Genomic DNA, 12,644 nt, shown 5'->3' on the forward strand with positions numbered 1-12,644 from the left:
TGGTGAAGGGTCTGGAGCACAAGTCTGATGGGGAGCGGCTGAGGGAGCTGGGGGGGGGTGGTCTGGAGAAGAGGAGGCTGAGGGGAGACCTGATCGCTCTCTACAATGACCTGAAAGGAGGGTGTAGTGAGGTGGGGGTTGGCCTCTTCTCCCAGGCAACTTGTGACAGGACAAGAGGGCATAGTCTTAAGCTGCGCCAGGGGAAGTTCAGGCTAGAAATGAGGAGGCATTTCTTCACAGAAAGGGTCGTTAGGCATTGGGATGGGCTGCCCAGGGAGGGGGTGGAGGCACCGTCCCTGGATGTCGCACTTAGTGCCACGGTCTAGTTGATGTGGCGGTGTTGGGACAAAGGTTGAACTCGATGATCCCAGAGGTCTCTTCCAACCAAATCAATTCTGTGATTCTGTGACCCTTTTCATAAAAAGCTAAGGATGGTAAACACGCTGCAAGCAAGGTGTTGATTAGTATCTTACCAACTGACATCCCCCTTTTTTATCGCAGGCACTTTTCTTCTCTCTGCTTGAACTCCCTTGACTTGCTTGAACTATCTGCAATCCTCCAAATGGCTAAACTTCATTGGGTGTTGAAATAGTTTCTAACTATAGCTAACCCAGTTCATCAGGGTATTATTCTATTTAATTGAAGTTTGCAATACACTTCGAGATCCTTGTATGAAGTGTGAAGTATAATCACAAGCGCAAAATAGAATTGTTTGTAATTCATAATGTGGTAGCAGCCAGGCCAATGGGGGAAAGTTGAAAGGAAATTCAAAATGTATCCTTTGCCCTTTGAAGTTTGACTGCAACTTGGCACATGCATCAAAGAGGTGACTAGTTTCCTTTAGGGTTTAAGTCTCTGCCGAAAAAGATCAAATCAAAAGCAATCTGAGGTTTCCAATTAGATTTATATTAAAAATCAATAATGAAGACCCTAAAAAGGCATACTGATGACTTTTGAAACACTTGCAAAATGAGTGCAGCTCATTTAAGGGCAGGCTGTGATAATCCTTGCTTTGATTAGTAGCTTATATCATGAGTAGTCCCATTTAATTCAGTGCAGCTACTTACTGAATAAAGCGCTGTTCAGTGGGAAATCTGCCCAGCCTGATCCTTACGATTCCATAGATAGCCCAGAGGGTGGGCTACCTGCCCTGTGTCGGGGCAAGCAGCCACACAGACCTCCATGGGCAGCAGAAGAAAGGGTATCGGCAGCTGCCTCCAGGTCTTCTGTAGGCTAGCTTTACTGTAGAGGTATAATTTGATGTTGTAACTATATGTGATTCTAAAGGCTGTAAAGGTTTCCTGCTATGTTCTTTTGTGCTGATTCATTTTTGCCCTCAGGGCAAAATAATTTGTTGATGCAAATACAATAACTGAGGAACCTTAACGGCCTCCTGAGATGGTGGTATAACTTAGGTGCACCTGATAGCATGAGAAATTTGCCTCAGTGGTACTTAGCCAGGATACAGGTGCACCATGTATTTGATTTACATCTCATGTTAAAGCGTTATTCTTCTATACTGCAGCTCAATCACTGTGTCTAATCACAGGGTTTAGTGGTTTAAACAGCACACTAAGGGCCCAATTCAATTAAAAAATGTCCTGCAGAAATCCTTTTTTCATTGTTCTCCCAGCCTCGTGCAGGCTTCTGCAGAGAAGCTGTGATTTTTTTTTTTAATAAGATGGGCCCTAGGATTCCTTCTATTCCAAGGCATCCTCTCCCTTTCTTTTTGATATATTTTGTCATAGCCTTAGTACATAAGGGGATTCTGTTGTTGTAAAACTAACATTTACAAAAGTCATCTTTTGCTTCTTCACTAGTTTGAAAATCTTTGGAACGCAGTGGATGTCAGCACTGGTAGACGGTTGAAGTATCAGGACTTTTTGAAGAAGTTCAGCTCAGAACTTCTAAGAATGCCATCAAGCACTCCCAGAGCAACTAGTTCTACCAAGCCAGCTAGCCATGCCGTGCAGGACCCACACGTGTCTTCTCAGCCTGAACATCTCAAGACATCATCTTCTCTAGTAGGGCAAAAGAGCGTAAGTGTGATTGTTTTATGAATTTTCTGGATTTTTCATTTCAGTGCATAGGCTGAAAATAATACCTGTGGAACTCAATGAAGGTATTCCTGTTGATTGCCCATGAAATCAGACACAACTACCTGTCAATAAGCAAATGAGGTAATTTGCAAAACTGTCTTACAATGACAAAAATTGGGCCAGATAGTAACTCCACTAAAGTCAAAGGATATATGTTGATTTATACCAATAACATTCCCTGCTGTTACTATAGACATATACATCAGAGCTCTATGGCAAATAAAATTTCTGTGCTTAAGCACAATCAGATTTCTGAAAAAGGAAACGGCCCAAATTATAAAGGCCCAATAGCTGCAAAAGCAGCATAAAAAAATACAGACGGCTTGTCTGTGGTCATCTGCCAAAGCCTGGCAGGATTGGCAATTGCAGTTTTCCAGTACATGTTTGCTGGCCTGTCCTAAAACATTCTGGTGATCTTGCCTGCTTTCTGGTGGATGCCAAATTCCAGCTGTTAATGCCTGGTAGTCTAACTGATAGACTTGCTATGAAGGCCAGTGAGCTGAGCGAGGGAAGAGAAGTGGATTAGGAATGCAGTAGTTTTACTTCATTTTTGCATCCATGCCTATACTTCATGTCAATAATGGACTTTGGTCCTATCCACTGCCATGCTGGCCTCTTACCCTATGCCAGAATTCACAGAAAGGTGGGGAAATCATTACAGGCAGAAAAATTAAATATCCCCCGTGTGGAGCTGCACCTACTTATTCCTTGTTCTTTAGCTACAACCAAACCTACAACAGAAAAATAAAATATTCAGAATTATTCAGTGCCTGGAACATGCTTGGATTTTCTGACTACTTCTACACGGAGATGTTTAGCTGCTGAGAAAGAAATAACAGATTGAGCAAATTAAAGATGCAAACAACTTGTCAAGGCTGGTAAATCTAAACATTGGCCCATTGCTAGCTCAATTATTGCATTAACTATAGGTTCTTTCTTGAAAAGCCCAGACAATTAGCTACATGCATCCTTCATGCTTTGAGCCAGTCCCCAGAGAAAGCAACAGAAAATTCCTTGTTACTGTCTGTGAATGCTGGGTTGGATAGTATAAGACAATAGGAAGGGAACTTAAGTCTCCCAAACTTATGGCTGTTGGAAAGACCCCAGCCAGCCCAAACACCAGTCAGGACAAATGTTCCTGCAGTGTTCATTGTATGGAAACGTGTGTGAGGCCTCAGCAAGTCTGCACCAGTGAGACCCTCAAGGGAGCACTGGGAAGTCTCACTAAATACAAGATTATACATTGGATCTAGAAGCATAAATACTGCTTGTGCATGTATTGTACGGTGGTAGGCTGAGGCCTTGCTTCCAGTTCACCTGGATTGCTGAGGCAGCAATCAAAAAGACACTGAGCACCAGGATCCTCTCACGTTACTCCTTCTGTGGCTCTGTGTAGGACCACTGCAGAACCGAGTCCTCCCGCTAACAAATCAAAGAGATGTTATTTCATAATTCAGTGACTTTGCACTGCTTTGTTTGGTCTAAGGTGGTACTATATAGCTTCTTCTGAATACGGTATCAGTTGTTTATTAAGAAACAGTTTGGAGAAACTATAAATGATTTACAGATTAAGCCAAATTAAGAAAAAATAGTCAAGGCCCATTAAATGAATAGTGTCGTTATGACACTAAGAGTGTTCTCACATTTTTACCTACAGTTTTGCAGACCAAATTTAAATCAGACTTAGAAGTGGCTCAAATGGTACATTAGTCTCAAGTCTGGAAGACCAGAAACTGGATTTGTCATCTGGTAGTTTGTCTACACAACCAGTAAAACTCAATTGAAAAAAAATAGCATTGTCTCTTGCTTTTAGATACCAGCATCCAGTCGTTCTCAGACAAAAACTAGTTCTGCACCTGTCCTTAACTGCGAAACAATAGAAAATAAGGTAAGAAAGAACATCCAACATTCCTGGAGAGGCATACTGAAAGTGTGCAAAGAGAAGGATGTCAGCAAGCTAGGAGAAATCCCAGTGTCAGACTTCCTAGGTTTGTTACCATCTGAAAAGTGCTTTATTCATTCTCAGATGTGTTCTGTTTCCGGTGTCCCAGCTAGAGGAACATCTGGCCTCTAGTAAGTGGCATCCACTGCGTGATTGCTCCAGGTACCACCCAGCTATTGCAGAGCAGAATAGCCTTGAGTGTAATACATTCACAGTCCTACTCAGAATTAGCTACTCCTTGAAAAAGGAGTGCATGGCTTGGCTTGTGGGTACTTATGATATGTGTACAAGCTTCTCATCACCTTCCCAATACACTACCCTTTCTGTGCCTGGGGATATTTCAGTAAATCGATTCACCAGTCTTTTCCTTGTAAGCTGGTGTGTGCTTCTGGTTGCACTGGTCTCGATACCTGAATGCCTGCTGATTTGAAAGGACCCTGTGTTTTACTCCTAGAAGAGCTGGGCTACGCTGCTCTTCTGCTGTGTTGTCTTCTAGAGAGAAGATTTTCTGTGCCTGTGTTAGGACGTTTGCACGTCTGATAACACAGTCTGCACCTATATAATCAAATGTAAAGTCCTGACTGTAAGAACATGTTACCTTAACAGATCTTTTATCTCAGTTAATACCAAGGAGTACTTCTTGTGCATTTAAAATCAGTGAGATGTTACCAGTCCTCTGAAACCCTGTAAAATGTGAACTGCCACCCCATAAGTATAGGCATACGCATATACCTGCATATAATAAGATCTGCATAACACACGCAGCAGTCACTGAAACTGATGATCCATAGGCATATCCCTGGTAAAACTTGTGAATACAGGACAACGATTGGCTATTTTTAAGAATGACAATATGAATATTCTTTCTTTGCATTTCAGATATAGCAGATTTGGATTTAAGTGAAGGGGAAATTAAGCAAATAACAACAAAATATGATTTCAAGAAAAATGGAAGATTTGCATACTATGACTTCCTTCAGAGTTGTATCTTCTTGTTAAAACCACCGGAAAGCTCACTGCTACAGAGGGTCATTATACAGAAACCACAAAAGCCAGTAGGTACAAAGCTTATAAAAATCAAAACAACAGTTTTTTTTCAGTTTCTGTCATACTGACTGCATATTTCAGGGCCTGATTCTGTAGTCACTTTATGCAGGGACTTTCCTTTCTCTTATTTAACCCCATGATACTAATTGCCAAGTATTCGTTTGGTATCTATCTCCTTCAGTTGGAGGATTTAACTCCTTGGGATCCTGCTCTGTGTATCCAGGTTATATGGTAAATTGGCCAAATTGGCTAAAATTTGCATAATAATTCCAAATAGAAGACATGGGAGCTGACGGTTTAAGAGCTCCTGTTGAACTAAATAAAAATCAAGCTAGAAATAAAAAGTGCATGGGATGTGTCTTAGGATGGTCCCGAGTTGTCAGCAAGCTGTGCCTCTGCTCCACGCTCTGCACTGTAAGAAAAGCCCAGAGGAAGCTCTCACTTGAACTGCGGTTAATGGTCACTAAAAACACCCAGTAGCCAGGACTGGTCAGCACATGTCATGCCTTTGCAGCTCTCCCTGCCACACATTACAGCTCCCCAAGCTGCGATGAAGAGGCAAAAGCGTACCAGCAAAACAGCTACACAGAGGCTGTTCCCCTCTGCCCACAGTACCGCTCTAGGGCAGAAAAGATCAGAAGAGAGACAGAAATCTGGCTCTCGTGGCCCAGAAAGGAAAGCATCAGTAATAGCATCCCAATCAAGTTATGTAGTAGGAACAGTGCCAAATTCCAAATCTGCTCATTCAGCGAGCCTGCTACATTTTTAGGCTGTTTCTGACTGTGCCTAATTAGTTTAGATATGGTTAGTAGCAGCATTTTATAGAGAAATTACATTACCGAACTGTTTTCAGATGTGGAATGAACAGATTGCTACCAAGGTATGAAGAGAGTATCATTAGGAATTATCAAGTATTCACTATCAGTAGGGAGAGTAAGGTAAAACTATTAAGTTTTGCATCAGAGAACTTCATTATCTTACACATTATCTTCCTTTATACACAAACTTGATACTGTAAAATTCCATCCCAGTATTCTGGAGCGGATAAAGCAGTAATTTTTAAGTCCCTATGCAGTTGTCTCAAATAATTTTTATTTTATTTATTCTATTCAGAAAAAGTAACGAAGGTCTCAGTCCATGTTCTGAGCACCTTTATATAAGGCAATATTCAGCGTGAAATTTCCTCATAGATTGCTCGGTCCGTTCTACCTAATAAGTGTACAGATACACATCAAAAAGAATCATAAAAAACCCAAATAAACCTCTTTTCGTTTGGTGCCAGGCACAATTCCTTCTCTTTCTCAAAAGCCTGAGAGAATCAATGGCCTAGGGCTTCACGGAAGCATCCAGGCTCTGAGCAATGAAAATAACCCAAGCTGCAGTCACTGCAAAGTGCTCTTTCTCTCCTTTCAGCCCACAAGGGTCCTCAGTACGTTGGGTTGGAAACTGCATTCATTATTCCTCTACCCACTCATTCCTCAACTACACAGTCTGTCGGAGGGATACCCCAAGAGCACAGAAAGGTGGTGGAGCTGCCCCCCAGGCTTCTTACAACACGTGTAGGTGCAGCATGGCCTCTGTGTCCACAGAGCAGACGTGTAAAGTCAACTGTGCATTTCCTTCACAAGGAGATGCTTGTGGAGACTCCAGCGACATGTGTGATTGGCACCCAATTACAATAATAAGTACCAGGAGAGTGCAGGGGGAAGCTGAGATGGAGATGTATTTTTTTTTTTAACAAAAGGTAATAGAGCAGATCCAGAACCTGCAGGTGGATTGGGGCTTGCTGACTTTGGGAAAAGTTCCTTACTCATCAGTCCAGTGTTAAAGCTTTGTACAAGTGGAATTAATTTTGCCTTAATGAATAGTTCTGCAGTTCACACGTGTTCACGGTACACCGATGTCACAAGTTTAGCCAGGCTAAAACAACAGCCCACAACGCATCCCAAGGAAAATTAACCCTATGGTCTAGCTGTGGAACCGCAGAAAGGTTCAAAACCAAGGTATTTTGTGTACTGGGAAAAGTGTACAGTAGGGTTTCGCTTTTTCTTAAATACTGTACTGCTCCCACAGTTGGCTTATGCATTGTCAGTTTTAAGCAAAAAATTTCACTCTGAAAAATGAACACTGCAAAGAATTAAAAATGACTGAAAGAGGGAGTTGAAACAAGGCAAGCATAATACATGTGAAAACACTGAGATCTCAGCAGGAGTAACACTGACTTCAGAATCAGTTTCAAATAATAAAAAGTTAGGGTTTTGACAGTGATTAAGTAAATATACCATCTGCACTTCCCAAGAATATCTAAATGTTAGAGGTTAAAATACTCTTGTGTAAACAGTATCTTGCAATAATTTGTAAACAAGTATTCAGCAGCCAGTCACAGATTAAGGCAGTATTACAGTCCAACATCTTTTCATTCTGCAGTGTGGTTCTGCCCAGTTGTGTTGATGATGCTGTTAGTAAATGCGAGTCTTTCTCATCCAACTTTGTTAGCTGAGTCCTGGACCACAAACCACCTCGTTCTTCAGTGCAATGTTGAGAATTCAGCCCCAGATCCTGCACTGCTGGAGACCAGTGAAAGAAACTTTTAAATCCTATGATGAAAGTCGTACTGGACTGTTAAATATTGCAGATTTCAGACAAGTAAGTTGCATTTAGTAAATAATAGTCGGAAAATGACAGTTGTCTAGTCTAAGCTTCCTGATTGAAAGTTTTCTGAGAAATGATACTGAACTAGAGCGTATAAACTCCTCCTGCCTCCTCTCTGCAACTTGAGCTCTGACCGTTCCTCATGGTAATCTTTCTCCACCTGCGATTAGTTTCTTGAGGTCCGAGGTCTTGGTGGGGTCCTGAATAGATAAAACAGAGAAAAACCTTAGTCCCTATACAAAGTTTAAACGCATATCTTTCATAAACACATGGGGAGGCAATAGAAGCGTACCTTCTGGTAGGTCTCCCTACAGGCACTGCTACAGCTGCAGGATCCTGTGACCCTCCAACTGGGGGGGTCCCTTCTAAACGTGGAATGGGCTCAAGTAATCCCCATTTGAGAGACTCTGCTTCTGGTTTCTCTCTTTCCTCTTCTATATGCAGCATAATTGGGTACTAAGCAAGAGGTCTGTATCCTCAGCAAATATTTAGGTATCTTGTATCTCCTCAAACAGCAAATACACACCTGTGTATTCTGGGTATCAGTGATTCTTCATTTAGATCCATGGGGAGTTTGGGTTTTGCTTAGCTTTACTGGTTTCAAAATCTTTGGCTTTTTTTAAACTAGGAATAATAATCACTATCTGTTCTGGAGTAATTCTGAATATCTACTATTCAATTGCAAGAAAAAAAATAGAGTGGGGCACTGAACCCGTTTAACGCTGCATGCATTAGGGCACCCCTTGATATCGCTACTGCTTCAAAAAACTGATCAACTAACAGACGGGATGCTCAGTCGCAGTAAGCAAATGCTTGGCTGCAATAAGCAAGACAAAAGTGTGCTTCTGACGCTCCCCTTCCCCTGGAGCAGCAGGAAGCCGGCTTGTGGTCTGGTAGATATAAACCTGTTCAATTGTACCAGTCACAGAAATTCTCTTTTAAATCTTTTTTTGGACTGGTGGCAACGTGACATGTTCTGGCACCGCCACATAGCTGAAACCTGAGTCCCTGCCTGCACCTCTGCAAAGGCTGAGGAGCAAGATCTATCAATGCGGCCATATCAACTTCATGCCTGAGGCTCCCTGTCTATCACGGCAGCTTTCTGACTGCTTGGGCACTGCCTCAGCAGACCACGCTCAGGGGAGGAGGAGTGAAGATCAGACTCCTTTGCATTTGATTTTAATTTGTCATGTTCCTCTAGGACATATGATTACCATTTATAGTTAAAGCAATGTCAATAACTTTCAAATCAAGCTTCCTAATGTGATATAAGTTAAGCAAAAAAAAAAACAAACAACCCAGAACCCACAACCAAAAAACTAACTCTTCGTAGATCTAGATCAAGAAGCAATCCCCGATTCCAAACTCCTACTACAAAGGTGTTAATCTGCTGTTTGACAAGATACCAAGTGATTTGTGGAGGTACAGATCCCTTTATCTCCTAGGTAACTTAATTTACTGAAACAGGGAAATTAGCTCTCTGCTAACTTCAGTAACACTGCTATTTATGGCTGTACTATCTGCAAGGGGTCATTAGCGATTTCTGACGCTGAGCTGTTGAGAGAGAAAGGGGCAGATTAATCTGAGTTTGCCAGAAAACTAATGACAACCGGCGTAGCAGACACCATGTTGCTGGTCACTTTCAGGGTTTAAATTCCCAAGTGCATCTAAAACCAGAAGTAGTCATCAGAAATTAATACATTATTTTCTTTCATGTCAGGGCATTGAGAACATTTAAAACTGCTGAAGTGCTGAAAAACACACCAGGTGAAATAGTTGAAAGGTGCAGGTATCTAACCTGGCTTTTAGCATCAGGTGAACCAGATGCATCCCATTCAAGTTGGGTTCTCCCTGAAGCGTGAGGAAGGCACGCTTACAGGCTGAGCATTTGTCCCATGGAAATTAAAAGCACCGAGTGCATCATGGGCATGATGATATACATAGGGGTTTGCACATTTTCAGTGACTGGATTATTCCTTCTCTTTCTCTGGATGCAAAGGCTGCAGATGACCCAAGGAGGATAGAAAGGAAGATATTCCACCTCTTCATCTCATCTCCAGATAGTAATGAAAGCCTTTTAAACGTACTTTTTGTAAATTAGCTTGTATGCACATGGGTGCTATCCATTTCCCAGTGCTCCCTCAGGCAAGTGCTAGTCGGGCTAGTGGGCAAAACCCCTGCGTATGCCGGTTTTCAGATGTGCGTCCCAGGGGACCAGTATTGGCATGGGAGGAGTAAGAGAAAATAAAGGAAGGTTTGAGTGTCTAATATTCTGAGAAACCTAAGACAGAGTGGAGCTGAATCATCAAGTTATTTTGTAAAGAAATTTTAGCAAGATAAACTAATGTTTTTACTTCTTGCTCACTCGAAGCACTGGAATAAATTTTAAAGTTGTCTGTGGCTTTCGTAGGTTCTTCATGAGTACAGCATGGACCTAACTGAAGAGCAGTTATTCAACATTTTGGAATACTATGCTAAAACTTTGTCTTCAAAAATATCCTATAATGATTTTCTCTGGGCATTTGTTCAGTAGGATTTGGTCAAATGCAGGACACTGTAGATAAAGACAATGACTGAATTATAATTTTTAATTTCAAACTAATAAATTAATTGAGTATGGCTTTTTTGTGTCTACTCATTAGAAAACTCAAAATACTTTAAAATCCTGACAGTGGTCCTGTATTGTGGATTAAATCTACATAGTGAGGGAATTAATTTTGCATAATCCACTTATCAAAAAAGAAAAAGACAACAATTAACATTGTCAAAATAATGCTTTCTAAGACATCTCCAAAAGCAATTCATTTAAGGAAATTCTTTTTTTAATTTTATGCATTTTATTAATGACATACCCTTAACTTCAGTAAAAAGGTTTACAAGACAAACTATTGAATTTCCTCAATTGTCATTTTCCAAATGTATTAACTTAATACATTAGCCTTCATTATTCAAAAAAACCTATCCTATGTCTCGGTGCATCTTTTTCCTCTACTTGTAGTGCCATATGTGTATTGTCGCGGACACCTTACTATGGACTGGCCGTTGAAATCTGAGCAGATGCTAGCTGTGTGCGGACACCACACCTTTCTCTGTTAGAACTGTTCTACATCCTTCAGCACAGTTTAGAAAAGAAATTACTTTACCTATAAGCATTGGCTTCTTAACTGCAGAGAAATATTCCCAGTGTTAGCTGGATACTATATATATATTTATACAGTAAATTGCAAACAAAGCCTCTAGTTAGATTTCCCAGTTCTAGAAAAATTCCGTTTGATTATCTTGTGAGGTACTTAGATCTTGGTGAGGAAATTAGAAGATAATTGTTTGACTGTTGAACTCTTATGATAATTAAAGGATAATACAATCGTCAGAGCCTGCTTCCTGGGATTATATCAACAATTAAACACTCACCTGCTCTGAAGGATCGTTAGATAAATATTTCACTGTCTGGTTCCTGAATAGTTTTCATGGGTACACCGAAGAGCCCTGTCCTCAGCACCTGAGCTGATCTGGTATCTTTCTTTTTCCAAGCAACATATAAAGGTAAGTCAACAAAAATTAATAAAACAAAAAAAAGAGAGCAAGTTTTGGGTGTACAAACACACATGCATGTACACACACACATACATCCCAAGGGAAGTCTTTGGAATGGGAAAAGGTAGAGGAACGTAATCTTGTTTTTCTTGTAGTTTCTAGTGAATGTGTGAACCATTGTGATGAATCATAAAGATTCCCAGTGCAGAACACTTTAATGTATTTTTTTTTCCCTGAGAAAATGTTTCTTTGCATTTGGAGCTTTTCAGGAAATATTTTGAAGATTTTTGAGTGAAAAGCATTGGGGAGGTTTCAGGTTGGATGTTTTGCATTGTGTCTCTTTTAGCTTCTAAGATTTGTGCAATTTGTACTCTACTATAAAATAAAGACATTTGGTATTGGATATATTTGAAATAGTAACATAAAAAAACGCTTGCTAGACTTTTTCCAAAACTGATGGCTATCTGTAAGTCCCTGAAATTGCTGCTTAGACACATGATTAACAGAAGAGACTGAAACTACTCTTATTTCAGGACTAAATACAAAAATTCCCAGTCCCATTCACAGAAAACAGTGGGTTTAAGAATACAGGTACATACATCAGCAAAGGACTAAAAGAGCTGGTCCTGGTTCAGTTGCCTGAACACAGGCCCGAGTCAGCTCTTCCCACCTGGCCACCCGGCTGGTCCTGTGTTAACACCGGCCGGCCCCACAGGGATGTCTCCAGTGGCAGCAGGCATCTCAGACCCTGCTTCAGCAACCCAGCTGAGCCCGAGAGGGGTTCAGTTTAGCCCCACTTAACATCTAATTAGACTATTTCTGCTTAATTTTATCCTTGTAACTGATGTGAAGCCTCAAACTGCTCTATTCCTTAACGGCAACTTCTTTCCTCCTCCCCAGTCAGGTGCAACACACCTATATTTAATTTATGTTATTATTTAATACAGTTTATATACTGAATTAATCATTCATATTAATTAAAGAATTAATTGGTGTTTGGAATACCTAAGATTATAACACAAGTATTACATTATTTATTTTTAAAATAGTGGATTTCACTGTACTCATCTAACCAAGGAGAAAAAAATAAACTACTTAAGTGATTATGTGGTAGTGTGGTTTGGGTTTGAAGGGGGGTGTTTGTTCCCCCCACCAAATCTGTCATACCTCCTGTTTGATAATTGGTCTAATTTTATATCAAATACAATAAGACTTTCATCCCTGTGTTGCTTTCTAGCACAGAGCACGGCTACCATCTTTCACAAAGGGATGCAGAAGTTGTCCCCCTTGCTCCGCCATTTTCAAGACACCCACTGTCTTCAGGAGAGGCGATGCGACGAGGGGATGGATGTCTCTGAGTTTCCTGACAC

General features: G+C 40.8%; 1 protein-coding gene across 1 annotated transcript in view; it reads left to right on the plus strand.

The window, feature by feature from the left end:
* The window catches only part of EFCAB6 (EF-hand calcium binding domain 6), a gene marked incomplete at its 5' end in the record, with an annotated part of 71,704 nt that extends 61,431 nt beyond the window's left edge, over nucleotides 1–10,273 (plus strand). Inside the window, 5 exon segments of the mRNA XM_009695955.1 lie at nucleotides 1,821–2,039; nucleotides 3,913–4,108; nucleotides 4,927–5,096; nucleotides 7,585–7,734; nucleotides 10,151–10,273. Of these exon segments, the coding sequence (XP_009694257.1) occupies nucleotides 1,821–2,039; nucleotides 3,913–4,108; nucleotides 4,927–5,096; nucleotides 7,585–7,734; nucleotides 10,151–10,273 (858 nt within the window).
* Nucleotides 10,274–12,644: the final 2,371 nt, after the last annotated feature.

The sequence above is a fragment of the Cariama cristata genome, unplaced genomic scaffold (assembly GCF_000690535.1).
Source record: "Cariama cristata isolate BGI_N322 unplaced genomic scaffold, ASM69053v1 scaffold7872, whole genome shotgun sequence".
Taxonomy (NCBI): Eukaryota; Metazoa; Chordata; class Aves; order Cariamiformes; family Cariamidae; genus Cariama; species Cariama cristata.